The sequence below is a fragment of the Martes martes genome (assembly GCF_963455335.1).
Source record: "Martes martes genome assembly, chromosome: 8".
Lineage (NCBI taxonomy): Eukaryota > Metazoa > Chordata > Mammalia > Carnivora > Mustelidae > Martes > Martes martes.
In genome coordinates, this window is record NC_137895.1 from 68,871,500 (window position 1) to 68,894,623 (window position 23,124).

General features: G+C 36.4%; 2 protein-coding genes across 6 annotated transcripts in view; one reads left to right on the forward strand and one right to left on the reverse strand.

Annotated features, from left to right (window-relative positions):
* The window catches only part of KRAS (KRAS proto-oncogene, GTPase), a 37,116-nt gene extending 35,736 nt beyond the window's left edge, over positions 1–1,380 (forward strand). For both annotated transcript variants that reach the window (XM_080810696.1, XM_080810695.1), the window contains exon 6: positions 654–1,380. Coding sequence is in view for 1 of the 2 variants with exons in the window: in XM_080810695.1 (XP_080666821.1) it covers positions 654–770 (117 nt within the window). In the remaining variant the exon portion in view is untranslated. The remainder of the gene's footprint in view (positions 1–653) is intronic.
* Positions 1,381–5,173: 3,793 nt separating this feature from the next.
* Positions 5,174–12,657, reverse strand: ETFRF1 (electron transfer flavoprotein regulatory factor 1). Of its 4 annotated transcripts, XM_080810699.1 has the most exons (4): positions 12,553–12,580; positions 12,020–12,138; positions 6,773–6,860; positions 5,174–6,690 (listed from the first exon to the last, which is right to left on the reverse strand). In XM_080810699.1, the coding sequence occupies exons 3-4, from the start codon at positions 6,821–6,823 to the stop codon at positions 6,469–6,471; spliced, it is 273 nt and encodes a 90-aa protein (XP_080666825.1). In that variant the 5' UTR covers positions 6,824–6,860; positions 12,020–12,138; positions 12,553–12,580; the 3' UTR covers positions 5,174–6,468. The 4 variants fall into 4 exon arrangements, with proteins under 4 accessions (XP_080666825.1, XP_080666823.1, XP_080666824.1 ...); XM_080810697.1 differs by lacking the exon at positions 12,020–12,138 and having other exon boundaries at positions 12,557–12,657; XM_080810698.1 differs by lacking the exon at positions 12,020–12,138 and having other exon boundaries at positions 12,489–12,574.
* Positions 12,658–23,124: the final 10,467 nt, after the last annotated feature.

Sequence of the window (23,124 nt, forward strand, 5' to 3'; positions counted from 1 at the left end):
CCAAGGTATTATATTTTTCAAACTATGTTGTCTTATCTTGGAGCCACTTGAAGTTTCAGTATGTTAAGTATATGAGTTGAAACTAATGCCTTACTATATATTATTTGAAAACTGAAAGGATATTTGAATACTGTTTACTTCCTGGGGATTATTTACATCTAATGGATTTAAGTAAGTATTGAACCCAGAGCTCAAATATTGTTACTGAATATTTATGAAAGTAATATATACTTGCATGGCTTATATCTAATATCTAGGAACTCTGGGATAATTAAGTGTAAATATATATTTACACATAGAAAAACACACAAATGCATTTGGATTTTGGTGACCAAGTGTGCCAATATGGACAGATGAGTAGCAAAGTAAGTTCTGGGAAAAAGTTATTTGTTCAGCTTATGTAAGATTGTGTACATTGATTGTCCTTGCCTTTTGTGAGAATTAATGTTCCTATTTATGATATTGATGAAATAGGAAGAAGACATTATAAGAATCCTAAAAGTCTGATACATATTCAGTTGCCTAAGGAGAGATGTAAAGTGTCCTTATTCTTTATCAGTATTAGAGTTTCCAGTAGTCATAGTCCTTTCTGTTATCTATATACCTCAACCCATCATATATACCCACATTTTAATACTTGTTATGTGTTTCAGGGTGTTGATGATGCCTTCTATACATTAGTTCGAGAAATTCGAAAACATAAAGAAAAGATGAGCAAAGATGGTAAAAAGAAGAAAAAGAAGTCAAAGACAAAGTGTATAATTATGTAAATACAATTTGTACTTTTTTCTTAAGGCATACTTAAGTAAAAGTGGTAATTTTTGTACATTACACTAAATTATTAGCATTTGTTTTAGCATTACCTAATTTTCTGCTCCATCCAAACTGTTAGCTTTTATCTTGAATGCTTATTTTAAAATGACAGTGGAAACTTTTTTTTCCTCTAAGTGCCAGTATTCCCTGAGTTTTGGTTTTTGAACTAGCAATGCCTGTGAAAAAGAAACTGAATACCTGAGATTTCTGTCTTGGGGTTTTTGGTGCATGCAGTTGATTACTTCCTGTTTTTCTTACCAATTGTGAACTTTGGTGTGAAACAAATTAATGAAGCTTTTGAATCATCCCTATTCTGTGTTTTATCTAGTCACATACATGGATTAGTTACTAATTATAACTTCAGTTGAGATTTCATGATGGGTTTTACTGAAACATTGAGGGAACATGAATTTATGGACTTCTTATAGATTCATCTTACAGGTATAATGTCCTATAGTTTCAGTCACCCTTAATGAATGTAAAGTTACACTGTTCACAAAGGTTTTCTCCATCTTTTCACTGCTATTTGTCATAGTCACACTCCCAAAAATATTATATTTTTTCTATAAAAAGGGAAAAAATGGAAAAAAAATACAAGGCAATGGAAAATATTAAAAGGCATTTACTTTCCATATTAGATAAATTCCTCTAATACTCTGAATAGCTTTTCCTATTAAGGCAGACCCAGTATGTAATGAGGATTATAGCAACCATTTTGGGGCTATATTTACATGCTACTAAATTTTTGTATTAATTGAAAAAATTTTAACATGTATAAAAAATTCTCATAGGAATTAAATATAGTCTCCCTGTGTCAGATTGCTCTTTCTTAGCATAACTTTAAATCTTTTCTTGGTCTTCGGTCTTAGAAAATAGTTTTAATTCTGGTAGTGACATTAAAGATTATTTGGGCCAATTAGCTTTGGTAGATGTTAAAGAGACCAAGGTTGCAAGGCCAGGCCTTGTGTGAACCTTTGAGCTTCATTAAGAGTTTCATGGTATGGACTGCATCCCTGTGGTCCCCAGTGTTGCCGTGCGTTGGGTAGTGAAGAGTGGGGATGAGGAGAGTTTGGATAAGATGCATCCTCACTATGTGGTGGTCCTGCAGACATATTAGGAACATCACTTTTGTTTAAAAAAAAACACAAAAACCCACAATAGAATTTTTTTTAAAGCATTATTTCAAATAAGATTTTGGGGTAGGGGGTGGCAAGACTTTAATTTTTTTAAACAATGATATGAAAAAGTTTCCAAATCTTTAGTATTGGTTAGTTCTCAACACTGGCTAAAGTAATATTTCATACACATTTTACAAGTATGGTCCATATTTAAGAATAACTAATGCTTAAATAATAAATTAATAACAGTGATTCTTTCAGTGCATTTAAAATGTATTTTTAAATATCTGAAGTGAGATGGTGTGTTGAGGTGAAAATATCACTGGACTAGGAGGAAGGTGACAGATTCTAGTTACATGTCTTTACACCTTCAGTTTTGGGCACATCACTTGCTATCCATTTCTTCATGTTAAAATAAGTCATCTCAAAGGCTATAGCTAGCATTACAACTATGTGATTTACATTCAGTTTACATAAGGACATACCTATTTGTCAGTGTCAGCACAATCTATAACTTTTTACCTGTGTTTTACCTGTGTTTCAGCGCCAGTCTTAGACAAAGTTGTGCAAGAGGTGAAGTTTATTTTTGAGTATCTGTTCTCCAGTAGCAGTACTCCTCTCCCATATTAGTGTCATCTTGCCTGCCTACTCTTCTATATGCCCCGTGACTTGATGCTTTTTCTTTTACTTCTAATTCCCCTAACCTCAAGATTTATTGCTGCTTTAGATATCTCCACGAAGGCTTCCCATCAAGTCACATTAGTCAGGCTCAACATAATCTGACAGATACTGTAGTAGGGTTTGACCTAATAGCTAATTTTCAGGTAATTAATTTTCAGCTAATTAAATTGCTATAGCAATTTAATTTTGATCCTTTGAACATCATCTCTTTGCTACCTGGTCCACTAGTGACTAAATAGGAAAAGTAGGAATTTTCATACCTGCTATGAATAGACAGACCTTATCCAGTAGAATTTAATAAATCCATAAATACTGAAGGATTTCCTTAGATAATCTAAAACTAGGACTAGCCCTGGAAACAGTGATACATTCCATTATTTTAGTAAGTAAAATCTTCTTAACAATGAAAAATACTTTAAAACTTAATTCATAAAGCTTACTTTTTAGTGGAATTCATTTGCCCACCCAATATTTGAGTGCCTATTGGATGCCAGGTACTACACAAGGCATTGGGGATATTACGGTATTCCCAATGAGGGACATAATCCCTATCCTTAAGTAGTGCTGATATTTTAGAGAGCAGTCTGTAATATCTTAGTGAGGCATTTAGCACATGACCCAGAGATAATATAATGCGTATATTAGTTTTGCAAAGAAGTGATATGGTCTCTAAGGTTTCTTCCAGTTCTAAAATAATTGTTTTGCTCTGATTCCAATAAAGCTGTTTAATCAAGCTACTTTACATAAATCACTTTACTTCATTATTTTAAAGGAGTAAACTTAACTATAATGTTTTTTATTTGGGATAATTATGTGATTTTCTTGGGACAGTTGCAGTACACATTAAATCATATGTCAGATGATAACGTTAAAATTCGCAAGTGTATAATATTCTAGTTGGTCTCGTTGTATCATAATTAAAATAAACTTAAATATTGAATTCAAAAATAGTTTTATTTATCTGGGTATGAATAAACAGATGCCTGAACTAATTCACAGAAAAGGAAATTTCTGTGTAAAAATCAGTCCAGTTTCTGAAATGCTATGCTAAACTACAGGTTTATGGAACATTATCTAGATAGGGTGTTAAGACTTTATATAGTACTTACTCTTGTCTACACAAGAGAAAGAAATGGCCATACTTCAGGAATTGCAGTGCATAACTGAGGGATTTTTAGGACTCTTCAATTTTTTGATGTAGCTGGGCAGCTTTTTTAGGCAGTGGTAATTATCCTTTATTATGTGAATTTTGAATGGTTTGACAAAAGGTTTGTTTTTGTAGAGATTTTAAAAGGGGAGTGATAATCCTAGAAAGAAATATTATGTAATTATTACGGCCTTAAAGATAAAAACCCTTGGAGTTGAAAAAATTGCTAAATTTTACATAGTCTTAGACATTAACATGTTTGTGGAAGAATGTAGCAGAAGTATGTAGTATAATTTGAGTGAATATTCCCAATTAGGAATTCTAGGCTCTATTTTAACTGAGTCACACTGCATAGGAATTTAGAACCTAACATATAGGTTATCAAAATCTTTGCCACCATTGCACAATTTTGTCCTAATATATATAGATACTTCGTGAGGCATGTTCAGTTGCAGTTTGCACAAGTTCATCTCATTTGTGTTCAGTGACTTTTTTCTTCTAACCATATTTTCCCAAACAATACACATTGTTTTTTGGTAGGCAATAAAAAACTGTCATTTCCATTGTTAAAAAGTAATTTCTTGATAACTGTATTAATGGTTTTTTAAAAAACATCAGTTACTTTAAAACTGAATTTATATTTAATAACTTCTGTGTTAGTATTGGGTAGCATGAAATCTGCATTGAAAAATTGAACAGCATACAACTGGTAGCTGTAAATTCCTTCAGAAAATGAAAATTATTTCTTCCTAAAGATATATTTACATCAATTCTTGAACAATAGTCATAACAAGATTAATAATTGTTTTAGTTTAATAGTTTTAAGTGCCTGTTTGGGATGATGATAGGCAATTTAGATGAATTTAGGAACAAAGTTCCTACTTGCAGAAATGTCCATTACAAAGGGTCCCCCTCCCCATAGTGCTAAATGGGTTATATAATGTTTTATCCAAAAGTTTCCAATTCCACTGTCTTGTGTTTTCATGTTGAAAATACTTTTGCATTTTTCCTTTGAGTGCCAATTTCTTAATAGTACTATTTCTTAATGTAACATGTTTACCTGGAATGTATTTTAACTATTTTTGTATAGTGTAAACTGAAACATGCACATTTTGTACATTGTGCTTTTTTTTGTGGGACATATGCAGTGTGATCCAGTTGTTTTCCATCATTTGGTTGCGCTGACCTAGGAATGTTGGTCATAATCAAACATTAAATTTAAAAATGACCACTCTTTTAATTAAAATTAACTTTTAAATGTTTATAGGAGTATGTGCTGTGAAGTGATCTGAAATTTGTAATATTTTTGTCATGAACTGTACTGCTCCTAATTATTGTAATGTAATAAAAATAGTTATGGTGATTATGATCGTGTGTACTTTTTTTTTTTAAGATTTTATTTATTTATTTGATAGACAGAGATCACAAGTAGGCAGAGAGGCAGGCAGAGAGAGAGGAGGAAGCAGGCTCTCCGCTGAGCAGAGAGCCCGATACGGGGCTCGATCCCAGGACCCTGAGATCATGACCTGAGCCGAAGGCAAAGGCTTTAACCCACTGAGCCACCCAGTTGCCCCTCGTGTGTACTTCTTGACAGAAATTTGAAACATTGCCCCACAGTTGATACGGAAGTTTATAAGCCACACTATATTAGTGAATCTTTTGCAGCTTATGTGTTAGATATATTCTTTATTATTTGTGAAAGATGCTGTGAACATTATTTTACAGGTTTAAGTGTTTGCTTAAAACCATGTTAGATTTAGGTCCGTTACTGTGTTAACTTATTTAGAAGTAGATGTAAAACAGATACAGATCTGCCTTTATGATGAAAGAACAGAATAACATTATTTATTATTTCTTATCAGTAAGGGTAATTGATACACAGGAGGTGATTTGTTTCAAGACTGAAAGGGAGCCAGCAGCAAAATTAGTAATGGAAGTTTTTTTTTTTTTTAAGATTATTTATTTATTTATTTATTTGAGAGAGAGATCACAAGTAGGCAGAGAGAGAGGGGAAAGCAGGCTCCCCGCTGAGCAGAGAGTCTGACATGGGCCTTGATCTCAGGACCCAGAGATCACGACCTGTGCCGAAGGCAGAGGCTTAACCCACTGACCCACCCAGGCGCCACAATAACGGAAGTTATTAAATAGGTATGTATATAATGCCAGTTACTGGCAGCCCACTTCAAGATCAGAAATAATCTTACTCCATACAATTATTTCTATAACTGCACTTAAATCATTACCAGGTGCTATTTGTTTTGCAGTGAACCTTGAATGTGTGCTGTTAATGTACCAAATATGTTCAAAAATAAGGTGGTACTCCTTCAAAAGTTACAGGACATTAATGGGCAAGAAATTATTTTGCTTAGTTAAATGCATTAAATGGCATTCTCTTGTCAGTAAAATGGAGAGAGGGGGCTAAGAGTAATAGGTAAAAAAACTTAGTAAGTTGAAATTAAGTACATTCAAAATTGGGTACTCATTACTTTTTAATTGGTAGTTGGCTATCTTGCTGATTTTGTATAAAAATTAACAAAGGGTTGCTGATATAGCTCTGTGAAAAAGTTGCTTATTTTAGTTCATTAAGGCAGCTCAGGTATTTTTTACATAACGTGTATATCTTGCCATTTTAAGTTGCAGTTACTGTTATCATATCTGGTGTACACAAAGAGCTGGCACTGAATTCCAGTCAAATTATAGTAATATAGATCAGTTAGTTTTGTTGGTATCTGAATAATAGCGTTGTTTCATCGCTCTGTATTTCCTAAGGAAGTATAAGGCTTCTAGCTCTTTCATTACAAATTCACCCCGTCCAATAAGTTCTTTGATCTTCTCTGGGTCCTTCACATCTTTGTTTTTTAGGAAAACATTCTTCAGACGCCTTTTAAAATAGTCTGCTCCTTTTGGATAGTCTCGTCCAAGATACAGCAGCTTAAAAAAGAAAGGTTAATATATTTCTAAACGATCTGTATCTCAGTAACATATGTATAAAACTGGCAACATAATTACTTACATTTTTATACAGATTCAGTACTTCTCCTCTTAAAGAATTGGCCATTTTCATTTATTTTGGAAAGTAGCCACTTTTATACATAACATACCTAAAGAAAAAGAAAAACCTTTGTAAATAACTGCACTGTAGCCCCCAAAAAGAATCAAAGATTTTACACATTGGGAAAAAATAGTAACTTTTTTTTCATTCAATAAATACTTATTGAGCACTTAGGTTCCAAGTACTGGAACATAGCTACTAAATGTCCGATAAAACACCTGCTCTCACAGTACTGACATCTCCTATGGGCGACATAATAAGCAAACAAGAGAATTATGAATTGTGTAAGTCCTATGAAGGAAAAGGGGTAATGAGAGAGAAAATGAATTGACAAAGATAGTTATGTAGGTGTACCTTCTTATACAGAGTGGAGTGAATTAGATTTGAATCCCAGCTGCATAATGTTATACAGGTTACTTAACCTTTATGAGCTTCAGTTTCCTTACTGTTGAAAGGAAGACTGTCCGTGTTGCTCTCAAGGCAAGACCAGACTCATTTGGAGTAAACTGTGAAGAGGCCTAGTCATATCTAGACAGGTGCTATCCTAAGAAAGGCTGAAGAGTAGAAGCTGAGTGTGGGAGTCAGGTCAGTTCACAGCTAATGGTAGATGGGCAATAGGAGTGGTAAAGAGACCAGTGAACAACCCCTAAGCGGGTACATGTGTGACAAGCAGGCAACATCCAGTGGAGTAAATTATGCTTTATGTGTAATTTGTTAGTGCTACTAGGGAAAGGTGGCTCCTTAAAGGCACCATGACAGTCTAAACATAGAAAATAATTCCCATTACTTGTTACGGTTGTGGAGATTAAATCATAAAATTCCTAATACCATAAGGATTTAGTTCATGATAGGCCCAGAGTAAATGTCTCTGTCTTGTATAACCTTCCTTAAAATTCTGTTATTCCCATTTTCCCAATGACCTAAGAAAACTTACACTTTGTCCTTTATTGACAATTATTTTTGAAATTGTTTTGAATTTATTGAAATGTTTTGAAATTATTTTGAAATAATTTCAATCTTGTAGAAAAGTTGCAACATATTTCCTGAACAAGAATTTAAGGAATATACTTAAGAATTTGAGAATTGAGAGTAAGTTGCTAAAATGATAGACAATTAGTGTGAATACTTTGCAGTGCCATCCAACAGAAATATAATACAAGACACCTATGTAATATTACATTTTCTAGTAGCCCATATTAAAAAATAAAACAAAAAAATTTTAATATATTTTGTTCATATCCAAAATATTATTTCAATGTGTCATGTTAGCTACATTTCAAGTGCTTATAGGTATCAGTGGCTTAGGTGCCACCATACTGGGGAGCATAGCTTCAGAGTATAGTTTCTGTGAACAATGACATTTTCCTACAAACAGTACAACCATCAGAATCAGGAAGCTAACACTGCTACATTACTACATCAAATCCACAACCCCTTCATGTTTTGGCAATCATCCCAAAGATGCCCTTTATAGCAGAAAGTTCAATCCAAGATTACACGTTGCATTTAGTTTTTGTGTCTCTTTAGCCTTCGGTCTGAAACAATGCCTCGAGTTTCCTTGACTTTCATGAACTTCATACTTGTGATGATCACAGGCCATTTATTTTGTAGAATAGCTGGAGACTACCACAGATGTTTAAAGTGCTCAGAAATAACAGAGTAGCCTGGGAAGGGAAGCAAGGGACTGGAGAACAGGAAGGGATCAAAAGGCAGGAGGAAATCCTTGGGGATAATGGAGATGTTTATTATTGTGATTGTGATGATAGTTTTATAACTGTAAACACATCTCAAATTTATCAGATCGATTTACACTTTAACCTACTGTGTCAATTATACCTCAGTAAAACTTTTTAAAACTGGTGTAAATGTGCTGGCAAAATGTTAAGAGGAGGGCTGGTAGACCGTGAGGTACGCATGGAAATAGAGATCTAAACCACAGGTTGCTAGTTAGTGATCAGGGTAGGTGGTTCAACCAGCCACCAGTCAAGTTGCATAAAACCGGTATGCCTCTCTGGGGTGGGAACCCTGGTTGTAAACGCTTATTTTAAATTTTTTAAAAATATACTTGGAAGACTCCTGCTTCCAGTATGGCAGCTAAATGAAGTCCTTTTCATTTCTTGCTGAAGTTCGGTAAGTCTGATTCTCTGGCTTCTCTTTCTTAAGGGGGAAAAAATCACATGTGAACAAATATTATTTCCATTTTATTCCTACATAATTCCCCACTTTATAGTAGTTTTAAAGCTAATTCACATAGCAAACATACAATGGAGCAGCACAATTCTTTCTTTTTGAACTTTCTTGCAATTTTGTTTTTCTCCAAATTGCTTTTTCTGCTTTTGTCTGGATTGCTTCGGAGCTTTCTTCCCAGATCTTTTTTTTTTCCATTTTTACAAGTGGAACAGTAAAAAAACAAAAAAAAAAACTTTTTAGAAGATTTGTATACATGGTTGCAACTTAATGGACTCTGAGCTTCAGTTAGGATGATCAGAGTGTACCCTTTGTTGGGGAACATCTGAGGACAAAGTCATTCCTCCTGGGCTGATCAGACTCACCAGAGAATAAACTTCCAGTCTGCTGAGGATTTGCCTATTCAATCTTAAGAAATGGAAGAAAAATGGGGGCCTTACATTCAGCATTACGTACACCAAATTTAATTTCTGTTTTCAGTATGGCTCCCATGTACTTAGTATACCTGAGGACACCCCAGTGCAGAGAACAGTATTATTTGGTCAGAAATATATCTCCATGCTTCTCTGGAGTGAGAGGTACAGTTCCTCTAGAGGTGTTTTTCAAATAGCTTTTACTTAATCTCTTTGATTTACTTCATTCTTCATTTCCAATTCCATTGGCCCTGTTCCAGTGCCTTTTGAGAATTATGCAGTATAAATTGGGCTTTTCTGGTGTGTTGAGTCATACTCATTCATCTGGTTTGCAGCTTCCAAAATTTTACTGTTGTCATCTCTCTTCTCTCACATTTAAAAATTTATTTTTATATTCCTTCACTGACGATCAGTGGAGTTTTGAAAGGGAATGAAATTAGTAGGGTACATTTAATTTATTTTCTATTAATCTAATTTCCATTTTAAAACTTTGTTCTTCTTTGCTGAGAGCCAATTTCCAGCATGGTTTAATCTTATTGAAGAATGGCTCTTAAGAATCACATGCTTTAAAAATGATTCTAAATCTACGCAGACATACTTTCAAATTGCAAGTTATAGCCTGTTTAATCTTATGGCAAACTACACAGCTTTAACTCAAAATTTATAATATGTAAAAGCTTAAATTGTCCTTTTAAGCTATTACTTGTTTTTACAAACCATACGTAATAAAGGATTTGCCCAGCAAAAAATGTAGCTGGTTTGACTAGGGTAAAATTGTCCTGATCTTTGATATGTTAACGTATAGAAATTAAGGCAGTTTATTTTATGTTGACCTTCAGGCATTTAAGTTTTTTTTTTTTTAAGACTTTATTTATTTTTTTGACAGAGAGATAGAGAGGGAACACAAGCAGGGGGAGTGGGAGAGGGAGAAGCAGGCTTCCCACCGAACAGGGAGCCCAATGCAGGGCTCCATCCCGGGACTCTGGGATCATGACCTGAGCAGAAGGTAGATGCTTAACGACCAGCCACCCGGACGCTCCCACGCATTTAAGTTTATTAGCCCTTGGGAGAAAGAGGTCTCCTTGGGCTCACCTGGTGAAATTAAAAGTGCAGAAGGGAGGGGTGCCTGGGTGGCTCAGTGGGTTAAGCCTCTGTCTTTGGCTCAGGTCATGATCTTCAGAGTCCTGGGACAGAGCCTCACATTGGGCTCTCTGCTCAGTGGGGAGCCTGCTCTCCCTGCCCCCGCCTGCCTCTTTGCCTACTTGTTATCTCTGTCAAATAAATAAATAAAATCTTAAAAAAAAAAAAAGTGCAGCAGGGATCTGGGGCTTCTCCTTAACCCTACATGAAGTCATGGAGGTTACTGCTCTTTGTACAGAGCCAAGCTATTATGAACTGAGAGGAGCCCTCTATCATTCTGAAAATGTGTGTGGTGAGCAAGGGGAAGGAGGTAAAATCCCCACTGACACTTTTTTCCAAGGACTATGGGTTGAGGAGTTTAGACTTAACCAACTCCAGTCCTGGGTTAACAAAGAATTGTCATTTTACTGGTGACCAAAGCTGCTGTTACTCAAGTCTTCCTCATGAAGTTCAGATGGCAATAAAAGCTGAAGGAAAATGGTCAAAGAAAGGCAGTGTAATGTTACTATTTATTGGTTTCTGGTAGATTTTTACTTCAAACAGCTGATACACATTTCCCCAAACCAGTTAAGCCTAAAAAGCTTCCCATAAAAAACTCTTAACACCAGTTCCAAAGGATATGTCATCAGAGAGGTAGGTGGCAAAAGACTTTTGCCCCCTGACTGGCATTTGGCTTGATGGAGGCATACCTAGGAGCCAGATTATAGAAGGGAGTTGAAAGGCGCTGGCTATGTCTATGTTCAGAATGCTTGGATACTATGCCTGTCGGAAGGCAAAGAGAGAACAGGAAATCACCCTTACGCTTAGGCAGCTTGCAAGAGAAGTACTAGAGGAGAGCCAAACTCACTGTGTATTTTTACAGCACAGTCTAGTGTGTTCTCACACATCCCTAGCACTTCTCCTCCCTAAGAGGGAGGTGGCATAGAATGAGAACTTCAGCAAGTCTTCTCCCCTAGAGGCCTACCATTTTAAGGTAATTTGGGATTCCCATTAACACCACTGTATGCCCATCAATCCTAACTGGGCTGACTGAGGTCTTACACCATAAACATTATTAGTTTGAAACACTAAAACAAAAAATTTCCATACCAGATGGGTTCAGAACTCTGTATGAAGTCGACATTAAGATTTTTTTTTTCTTGCTACCCAGGATCTGGGGATGGATTACAATCTGGATTTCTATCACAAGACTAACTCCGTAATCCTTACTCACTACTATTTAATACATTTAGTCGGTACAGCTGGGAGAGAGCCTTATAAAATTAGAATTCAGAGATAAGAAATGGTGCCAGTGATTTTAAAGTATTCGATGTTTTGTCAAGCTAAAACAGGAACATTAAATCACAGAATTGAGAATGTGGAAGGAGCTTAATTTCTCAATTGCTTAATTTCTTCTAGTTTTCCTGCTGGTCTAAGTTGCCAGCCTTTCTTCACGTGGGGAGGAGACAAATTCTGAAGGTTGCGCTACCCGGCTAGCCTGTGACCTTGGTCTTAATGAGTCTTCTGGGCCCCAGCGACCTTCAGCTGCAGGAAATCCTGTATCCAGGAATCGTTTCAAGTAAATTCCAGTCCTTGTTTAGAGCTGCTCTTAGGAAAAACGGCACACACATAACTTGCACAGAAAGTAAACCGAACCATGTGCAGAGAGAAGAATCCAGAGCTCATTAATTTCAAAATAACTAACCCTCTTGGAACCACCGCTTTCTCTAAATTGCCCATTGAGCCCCATCCCCAAGCGGGCCTACGCTGTGGCGGCCCAGGCAGCCCCCCCTGGTGTCAGTCACGTCTCCCAATCCCGTAACCGGAGTCTCCCTTCCCTCTGGAAACCCCTCACACACAGATTCGCCCCAACACGCTCCTAGGGAAGACAAACTGTCAACGTCAGAAGACGTTCCGAAACCCTACGACACACCCAGTGGTCCCTGCCCAGACCGTACTTCATCGCCTCCAGACCCCCGGATCTGGAAAAACAGAATAAAACGTCCCAGCGGCTGCACTCACGCACTTTTCGGCATTCCACAGCCGTAAAGGCCTCCGACAGCCTCCACTCCGGGGTCTGTCAACAGCGACGCGGGGCGGGTGTTGGTGCTAGGCAGCCAGTCAGAGGAGGGGGCGGGGCGCCTCACGGAAGAACCCCAGCGCGACTGCGCGGACCGAATGCGAGGATGTACGCTCCTTCGTTAGGCGCAAGTGGGCGGGGCTTGTCGTCCCGACAACCCGGGAGCGTTAGTCCACACACTCCGAGCTCCGATTTGGTGCACCACAGCGGCACTGAGGCTGTGCTGGCTGCAGAATGGTGAGCAGGGCAAGTGGGGGCCCCAGGTGAAGGAGCCAGCAGCGATTCACTCGTGTAAAAATGATGTGTAGGAGCCTGACATATTTTAGAGGGGAGCGGGTGGGTTTACGAAAGAACCCTTACTGCTGTGGGAAATAGGCCGTGGCCTTGCGGTCCGGGATCTCCGGGACAGACGGGAGTCACAAACCGCTTTCTGCAAACGGGGGCTGGCCAGTGCGGTCAAATGGTGTCCTAATCGCGCACTGTTGATAGGTTTAAGAATTGGCCTCAACCTGGTAATTTCCAAGAACGATAGACCTTTCCATTAAATGCCTTTTTTCATTGGCAGGTTGGCGAAAATGTGGTTTTGTGCCTCCTCGGTAGTTAATTAAAAGCTGTTGTAATTTATTCTGCTTTGAAAAGTCATTTTATGTGGTCTTTTCTGGAAATATGAATTGTTTTGTGAGTCAAATTACTCAGCTTGCCTCGAATTTTTTTTAAATATAATAAAGCTGCTTGTTTTGTTTTAATGCACTCTTCAACCCTTTTGTCTTTTTCCGTAACACAGACCAACCTGCCCCATGAGATGATCTCTGTTCCCATTTTCTTTTCTTTTTTTTTTTAAGATTTTATTTATTTAACAGACAGAGATCACAAGTAGGAGAGAGGCAGGCAGGGGTGGGGGGGGTGGTAAGCAGGTTCCCTGCTGAGCAGAGAGCCCGATGCGGGGCTCGAATCCAGGACCCTGGAATTATGACCTGAGCTGAAGGCAGAGGCTTAACCCACTGAGCCACCCAGGCGCCCCTCTGTTCCCATTTTCTTAAATGTGACTTCCATCTTTTGTGGTTAAAACCAAAGGAAGTAGAAAATGTATTTAATTATTTAATTCATTAAGGGGAAATACAGAGTGCATTCTTTGTGTCTGACACTAGGCTAGAAGTCAAGGATCTAAGTGAATATTACACCCTCTCCCTGCTATGGGAGACAGGCTAAACTAATAAGAATACAGATTTTTAACTGTAACAGTTGAAATGTCTACAATGGAGTAAGATTAAGTTGGAAATGATAAAATTGGGGTGGGAAAGGGCACAGAAAGGGAAGAGCAATGCTTTTCAAACTGTATTTTAAAGTATGACTATGAGTTTACCAGAATTGATGGAGAATGTTCATGTCAGGAAGAATAGGAAGTAAATGGACTTTAAGCCAAAAAACTGCTGATAAATTGAGGGAACAATAAGCCTCTATTTATCTTCCACTAAAACATAAATTTCATCTTACGCTTCTAGCAATGTTTCTCAAAATGTCCCTGAACATTTGCTTCTACTACATCTGGAATGCTTGCTAGGTTGCAAATTCTAGGAACAGACTGGACACCAAACAAACCTATGGTATTAGTTTCCTAGGGCTGCCAAGTAACAAAGTAAACTAAGTGGCTTAAACGGTAGAAACTTACTGTTTCACCATTCTAGTGGCTGATAAATCCAAGATCAAGAAGGTGTTTCCAGGGCTCTGCTCCCTCTGCAGGTGCTAGGGAGGGATCTGTTCAGACCTCTTTCCTAGCTTCTGGTAGTTCCTTGGCTTATGGCAACATTCCCCCCTTCTTTATGTGGTGGTCTTTCTGTGTGCATGTCTGTGTCCAAATTTCTCCTTTTTATCAGGACACCAGTTGTATTGGAGTTAGAGGTCATTCTATTCCATTATTATCTCATCTTAATTTAACTAATTACATAAGTAACAACTCTAGTTCCAAATAAGGTAAAATTTGGAGGTACTGGGGGATGGGATGGGGATACAGTTCAATGCTTATATCTACTGAATTGTGGTGGAGGGGAGAAGTGCCACAGGAATATGCATTTTTTTAAACAAGCCCTCTGAACTTTGAGAACTACAGTTGACTCTTGAATAATACTGGTCCACTTTGAACTGTAGGAATCCACTTATAGGCAGTTTTTTGGATAAATACAGTACAGTACTGTTAATGTATTCTTTTTCTTATTTTTCTTAGTATTTCTTTGCTCAAGCTTATTTTATTTCAAGAATACAGTACATAATACATATACAAAAATATGCATTAACTGTTTATGTTATCAGTAAGTCTTCTAGTCAACAATAGGCTATTAATAGTTAAGTTTTGGGGGGAGTCAGAAGTTATGTGGATTTTTGCCTGCATGGGAGTCAGGACCCCAACCCCCACATCGTACAAGGGTCAACTGTACTGTACTACATGATGCTCTTTTTATGTTTTGCAGGAGGGGTTAGGATATGTACTAATCCCAGACCTACTTCACATAAGAAGCACTAGTGAGATAATAATTTGCCTATCTTAAAATATGACTACTTGAGAACAGGAACAATACTGTTTGCATATTCTGTTTTATAGTACTTTTTTCAAGATAGGAGTGTATTAACTATTAATTGATAGTAAATATGATAATAAAAATAGAACCCAACTGTAAAAATTATATGAGAGTGAGGTCTCTACTATTCCTCTTTATATCATCTCCATTGTCCCAGAGCATCCTGTGTGCAAATCGTTAATAAATATTTGCTGAATGAATTAATGAAATATATGTACTTTCAAGAAGATTAAATCTGCTTCATGTCACTTTCAACATTTATACTTAATACAGTGATAATCTTGTAGTTTGAACCAGTAATTTTTCCTGAGAAAGTCTTCAGAGGTGGAATGTGTATAATCTTACATTCACTTGATCTCCTACAGATTCCTTATCAGATATCTAATGGACACATGAGCCTAATCAAGAAATTACTAGTAGTGTTAACTGAAAAACACATGTAATGATAAAGCTAATGGTAAATACTTATTGCAATATTGTGCTTTCCAAATTAATTTCCAAAGAATAGATCTGCTTTAAGATTCATTGCTGAACAAATCTTTTTATCATAGCTTTGCCTGCTTTAAATTAGCTGATTCTTTTTTCTATAAAATCAGCAGTCTAATTTTACAGAAAGATTATTTATTTATGAGCTCATTTCCATACTTTCAAACTTGACATCATTGCCTGTATTTAGTCAATCACTTACTGTTCCTTGGAACGCTTTAAACCAGTATCTCCCTGACTGCTGCTCTGCATAGTGGTAGGTCATTTCATTACACATGGATCACTGAGTGACTGTCATAAGAAAGAGTGTAGGATTTAAAAAATATATAATTTTAAAAAGATGCTTCAGTGGGTGAACTATTTTTTTTCCCTAGATCTGCTTGTAGTTTTGTCTAAATTCCTTTTTAAAAGACTTTATTTTGAGATCATTTTAGATTTACATGAAAGTTGCAAAGATGATACAGAGAGTTTCCTATGGTTTTTACCTGGATACTCCTAATTTTCATATTTTATATAATATTGGTGCTTTTGTTAAAAATATCTGAGTTTTTAAAATTTATCAATCCTCTTGTTTTTCCAACTTTCAGGGTCCCAAAGCAAAAAAGGTAGGTAGAAATTATTTTCTCAAAATAGATAGTTTTATAAGCGCTGACATTGTATGAATAGAACTTCTAAATATTTTTCTAGTTAATTTTATTATAGGTTATAATAGGATTTACTAAGCTTACTTTTTAGATATTAATGCTATTTAAATCATGGGTAATCCTTTACAATACAGGACATACTTCAAATTTGACATAAAAAGATACTTCTGGTTTCACAGTCTTTAATTTTTACTTGTACCTAGATTCAAGGTTTTTTATTGGTGGTTCTCTAGAAAACGTTAGATTAGGAACCCTTTTCTTTATTCTAGACAAACACAAAAATTTAATTACAAAACCTTAAGAGTGGACCCTAAAGTAATACATCTTTAAATAGATTGCATAGTAATGCATACTTGATTTTCTTTTATACTTTGTAGAAATTTGAATTGATTAAAGGCTGTCTAGAATGCCTTCTTCTCTTTTTCACTTAGTAGATTTATACCTTAAAGCAGAGATTATAATCTCTTGACTGGCAAGCCAGGTTTAGTCCTTAACAATATTTTGTTTGACTTGAAAAGTTTTTTCATTAGTTGAGAAATTATTTTCATACAAAAATGTGATTTCCATCTATTCTTAAAAAACGGGAAACCTATGATAATGTTGGGCCTATAGTCCTGTAAGGCAGCAGTTGGCTAGACTGAGTAGCAGCCCCTCCCTTTAGAAATGCATAAACTCTTTTTTCAAATTTGCCATGGTCTTGACTATGACCAGACTCCCTACTTTATTTACCTTCCTAATCCCAATAGGGATTTGGGTTTGGAATGCTGGATTTAAGGCATATTTCATAAGGTCACTTCTCTGTAAAATTTTCTACTACTCTTTCTTCCATAATAAGTTATGCTGTGTTCTCATAGCACATTCATTTGTTCATATCTCAGTTATAACCCTTATATCATTTTAATGTAATAATTTATAAATGTGAGCTGTCTGAGGTCAGGAACATGTCACATTAATTTTTATGTTCATAGCATTTAGCGCAGTGCCTGGCACATAGTAGAAATTCAGTCAATTATTTGTCTAATGAATATGTGAAATCCATTTACCCTGCCAACATTTAAAAACATCTGGGCTCTTGACCATTTAAAGTAAATGCTTGTTTAAATGTGTATGCAATATTTATACAATTAAACATTTCTTTAAGAGATGCTTTTGAGTGCCTTCTGTGTTTGCTTCTGTCAGCCATTTGCACCCACTACCAACCTGGAACTATTTTAAGGGCTATGGATATAACTGAACAAAATTTATGAAGGCTCTGGACACATTCTCATGGAAATATTGTGGAGGATTACAATTATTTGTATGTGGGTCTGTAATTGTTTATTGGTTTGTGTGGATTTTCATTTTTGGTTTTAGATAGTGAAATCTTAGATACATTGTTTTCAGTGTGAAAACTCACTGTTCTAAATGACTTTGGTGCTTAATTGTGTGTGCATGGGTGCTAAATAAATATTCCTGGATTATTTTGTTCAGAGTGTTGTATCCCTGAGAGAATGGTGATAGGAAGCCTCTGAAATTTGAGATCAAACATAAGGAATAAATGACTCACTTTTAATTTATTCCTTTCTTAAAGATTGCGGCTTGGGGATTGAGTCTGTAAGGGAATTTATAATAGAGTTAGAAAAGCATTGAAACATATATTTTATTCTTTCTGATTTGTCACAGATTTTTTCAAGGGAAAAGTAATAAATGCACATAGTACAAAATTAAAATAGCATAAAAATGGAAAATTTCCTGTTATTCGAGACTGGGAGAACTACTGCATGTCTTTTCATAAATTGTTTAAGCATTAAAGAGCACACACACATCCCTTTCCTCCCCACAGACAGGAGCATTCTACACCTTCTATTTATCATTCAGTGATATTGTATTTCATTAATTCTAGGATACTCAGCTTTTTATACTTTAACGTTACTAAAATTGAGATGTGTCTTATAGTCAATATCATCTTACAGTCATCGTCGTCCTGGATTGACATCTATTTCTTCCAGAGAGGATGTTTGCTTCTGTCAGTCACACGGGTTTACTCATATGTGATGCTACTGTAAAGTCTCTGCTTGAGAGTTTTTGACCAGGCTAATGGTATCAGTCAGACTGCAAATCCACATGAGCTGGCTTGTGGATTAAATTTTCAAGACTTTTTTTCTTCTTTCTATTCCTTTTCAGGATTAAGATCTGCAAGTTTTCTTGCTGTATTTTTCTGTGTTATGGGTTCACTTCTCATTAGTCATATATCCAGCTTTATGCAGGCATCTCCTTTAAGACTCCCATCTTGGGCATTCCCTTTCTTGGTAGTAGTAATTTAAAGGTACTTCTTACATCTGATGGCATCATGGATTGAATAGAAGTAGTATGTCTTTGGACCTTTTTGTTTCAGCATGATGAGATCATGTCACTTCTTTTCACAGCTGCATCATGTTTCATTGAAAGTATGTACTATGATTTTTTATGTTGTCCCTCTTTTTTGCTACCACAAACAAGGTAAGAATGAAGATCTTTGTACATAAGTCCTTGCAGATTAAGGGAAGAATACTTATTTCATTGATTTAGCAGTGTTTTAGACATTAAGAGAACAGGAGCAAGATAGAGTCTTGATCTCCTGAAACTTACATTATTTCTTTGTTTATACATATTTCTTTTTTTTTAAAGCATTTTATTTACTTATTTGACAGAGAGAGATCACAAGTAGGCAGAGAGGCAGGCAGAGAGAGAGGAAGGGAAGCAGGCTCCCTGCTGAGCAGAGAGCCCAATGCGGGGCTCCATCCCAGGACCCTGGGATCATGACCTGAGCTGAATGCAGAGGCTTTAACCCACTGAGCCACCCAGGTGCCCCATATACATATTTCTTTATCTTACATTATTTCTTCATTTTTATATTCATTTATATTCATTTTATTTATACATATTTCTTTATCTTACATTATTTTTTCTCCTGAAACCTACATTATTTCTTTATCCACTTTATTGCGATATAATTGACATATAACATTGTATAAGTTTAAGGTATACAGTGTAACAATTTGATGTACTTATATATTATGAAGTGATTACCAAACAAAATGTTAATTACACATCTGTCATCTCACATAATTACCATTGTGTGTGTGTGTGTGTGTGTGTGTGTGGTAAAAACATTGAAGATGAACTAACTTAGTAATTTTCAAGTATACAATACAGTATTGTTAACTGTAGTCAGCATTCTGTACAGTAGATCTTCAGAACTTACTCATCTTGTAAGTGGAAGTTTATGCTCTTTAACAAATATTTGCCCATTTCCCCCTTGCCCTCGCCACTGACAATCATCAGTTTATTCTGTTTCTGTGAGTTTAGCTTTTTTATAGTGTTTGTCTCTGGTTTATTTCACTTAGCATAATGCCCTTAAAGTTCGTCTGTGTTGTCACAAATAGTAAGATTTTCTTCTTTTTTATGGCTGAATAATATTCCATTTATATATATTTATCCATTCATCTATGGATGGACACTTCATTTGTTTCCATGTTTTAACAGTGCACATGAGGGTGCAAATACCTTTTCAGGATTGTGGTTTCATTTTATAAAGCTTACATTCTCTTTGGGGAGGTGAGGTGGGGTATATAATTTCAGAAAGCATTCAAAATACAGAGAACCAAGGAAGGGGTCAGTGAGAAATGTGGGGTTGGAAATGGTGGTGATGCTATGTCATATGGGGTAATTAAGGAAGTAAAGTTTGAGAAGAGACTTAGATGAAGATTTTCTAAAAACACAAAGATTTTCTAAGGATGCCAGGACACAGTTTTGTGGAAATAAATTTCTAGATCATCTACTTCCATATTTCCCCTTTCCTGGGAAAAATCTGTCATGAAGTCCTCCCTTTTCACAATTACTCTCTTGCTTTCCAAAACCAAAGTGGATTTAAATCTTAGTGTTTCATTGCTGCAGGGCCTAGACTATGAAACTAAGGGACAATTCAAATACTATTGTTGGCTAAGCTTTCTCTAATCAAGGTACCAAGGGACTTTTTGTTTTTTGCTCTTTGTAGTGAGATGTGGCATTACAGGTATTAAGATAGTCTGAATTTCTTACATATTGTAGTCTGGAGTTGTGGAACTAGTAATAATTTTTAGTGATGGTACCTCTGAGATTATTGTGCAATGATGTTGCAAAAAACCCTCTCACAGTGTAATTTATTGATAAAACTTTGACTCCAAAAAAATACTAATTTTTTAATGAAGAAAGATTAAGGGTATCACCAAAAATGTAAATAAGCTTAATGTTTTCACTAAAGATGCCTGTGAAACTTTATATAGCTAATTAGTACTCATTGCAAAACCTAGGAAAATTGTACAAGACTACAGAAAAGGTACACTGTTAGATCTGTCACTGTTGGGACACCTGGGTGACTCAGTTAAGCATCTCCCTTTTAGCTCAGGTCATGATCCTGGGGTCTTGGGGTCGAGTTCTGCATTGGCTCCTTATTTAGCAGGGAGCCTGCTACTCCCTCCATCTGCCACGCCCCCTGCTTGTGCTCTTGTGCATGTGCTCGCTCGCTCTCTGTTGTCACTGAGAGAATAAATAAATAAATTTTTTTAAATTTCTATCACTACATTTACAGCAGTATTCTTTTTCAGAAACCATTGTGCTTAATAGAATACATGGAATAGCAGAAGACATTAATTAGATTGTAGGGGAAAAATACCTTATATGTTGATGAATACATAAATGATTCCAGTTGTTCCCAGCTAGTAACTATCACAGTCCTTCCAGTAAAGAAAATGGGATTATTAATGAAATTTTGATATTTGAATTCCTTTAGTAATAACTGTGAAGAGATTTTATAGAACTTAGAATACTTTTCTTTGAATTGACTTTGTTTGAATAGATTAAGAATGGTGCCCAAGTACCTCCCAGCATAGAACTATAAAGAATGGGCAAAGGGGAGAGGGGCCTTATTGTTCATATCTGTACTCTAAATCCTATTTTAATTGTAGAATACTATACATGCTGTCCCCAAATTACAATGGTTCTACTTGTGATTTTTCAAGTTTATGATATGATACATACTCAGTAGAAACCATTCTTTGAATTTGGATTTTTTTTTTTTTAAGATTTTATTTATCTGTTTGACAGACAGATAAAGTAGGCAGAGAGGCAGGCAGAGAGAGGAGAGGAAGCAGGCTCCCTGCTGAGCAGAGAGCCCGATGCGGGGCTCGATCCCAGGACCCTGGGACCATGACCTGAGCTGAAAGCAGAGGCACCCCTGAATTTGGAATTTTGGTCTTTTCCTGCACAGGTAATATGTAGTACAATACTCTGTCATGATACTGGGTGGCAGCAGTGAGCCACAGCTCCCAGCCAGCCCCCTCATCACAAGCTTAAGCCGCCAAAACACTTAGAACCCTTCTGCACCCATACAACCATTCTGTTTTCACTTTCAGACAATATTCATTGCATTACTTGAGATAGTCAATACTTGATTATAAAATAGGCTTTGTGTTAGATGACTTTGTCCAATTGTAGGCCAACGTAAGTATTCTAAGCACTTTTAAGGTAGGGTAGGCTAAACCATGATGTTTGGTAGGCTAGGTGTATTAAATGCATTTTTGACTTACTATAGTTTCAACTTAAAATCGGTTGACTGAGATGTAACCCCCATTACAAGGAAGATCTGTATTCACAGACAAGCTTCGGTTGCCTAAAATTTGAGTCTTGATTTCTATGGAACGTTAAATGTTTACTCTAAATTGTAAATGGTGTTAAGATCAGAACATTAAAATTGCATCTTTTTAAAACAATGTGAAGAAATGGAATCAATTCATACCTGGCTCATTGTAAAATGTAAGGTAGCTCATCATGAGGATGTGTATTAACACATTTAACACATTTAAAATGAAGTCAGGGGCACCTGGGTGGCTCAGATGTTAAGCTTCTGTCTTAGGCTCAGGTCATGATCCCAGAGAACTGGGATTGAGCCCCACCTGGGGGTCCCTTTTCAGAGGGAAGCCTGCTTCTCCCTTTGCCCCTCCCCCTGCTTGTGTTCCCTCTCATTCTCTCTCTCTCGCTCTCTCTCGCTCTCTCTCTCTGTCAAATAAATAAATTAAATCTTTAAAAAAAAATGAAAGCCTGTTTGGCCATCTTAAGATTCCTTGACAGGAGAGGTTTTAATGGAGTAATAGAAATGAAATGAACGCCCGATTAGAGTGGGCCATGCAGAAATTGGGAAAGTAGAAGCAGTAGGTAAGTCTTTTAGGAGATCTGATATAAAGGGTAACAGAATTAGAGCAAAAGATGGAAAGGGATGTGAAATCTAGGGAGGGAGAAATTTATGAATAACTAGAGGTATTAATTACAGGAGCCAGGTCTTATTAAATAGGCGATAAAGGTTAGGATCCAGTATAAAAGTGGTAAGTTCAGCCTTAAATAGCAGAAAGTACATACAGATCATACAGCATAAAAGGGGGGAAGGCAGACAAAGATATGTATATAGGTTCAAAGATTTGGATGTGTAACTGACATTATTCTCAGAGTTTCCAATGGTATGAAAAATAAAGTCAACAGCTGAGAGTAGGAAAGAGGAGAGGATTTTGGAGGTTTGGAAAATGAGGAGCATGAAATACTGGTAGGAATATTGGATGGCACAAAGTCTATTTAAAATTTGTGCTCATAAATTTGAGTTCATGTGTATTTTTCTCTGGCAGGGTTCAGCTGCTCAGAATGCTAGTGCAGAATAAATGGAGAGTTGAGTTGAACTAGAACTGGGAATTTGCCAGCTGAGCTTCTTAGAGGGACAAGAAAATGGGGGAAGTGGAAATATATAAATTAGTGATTATGGTGATGA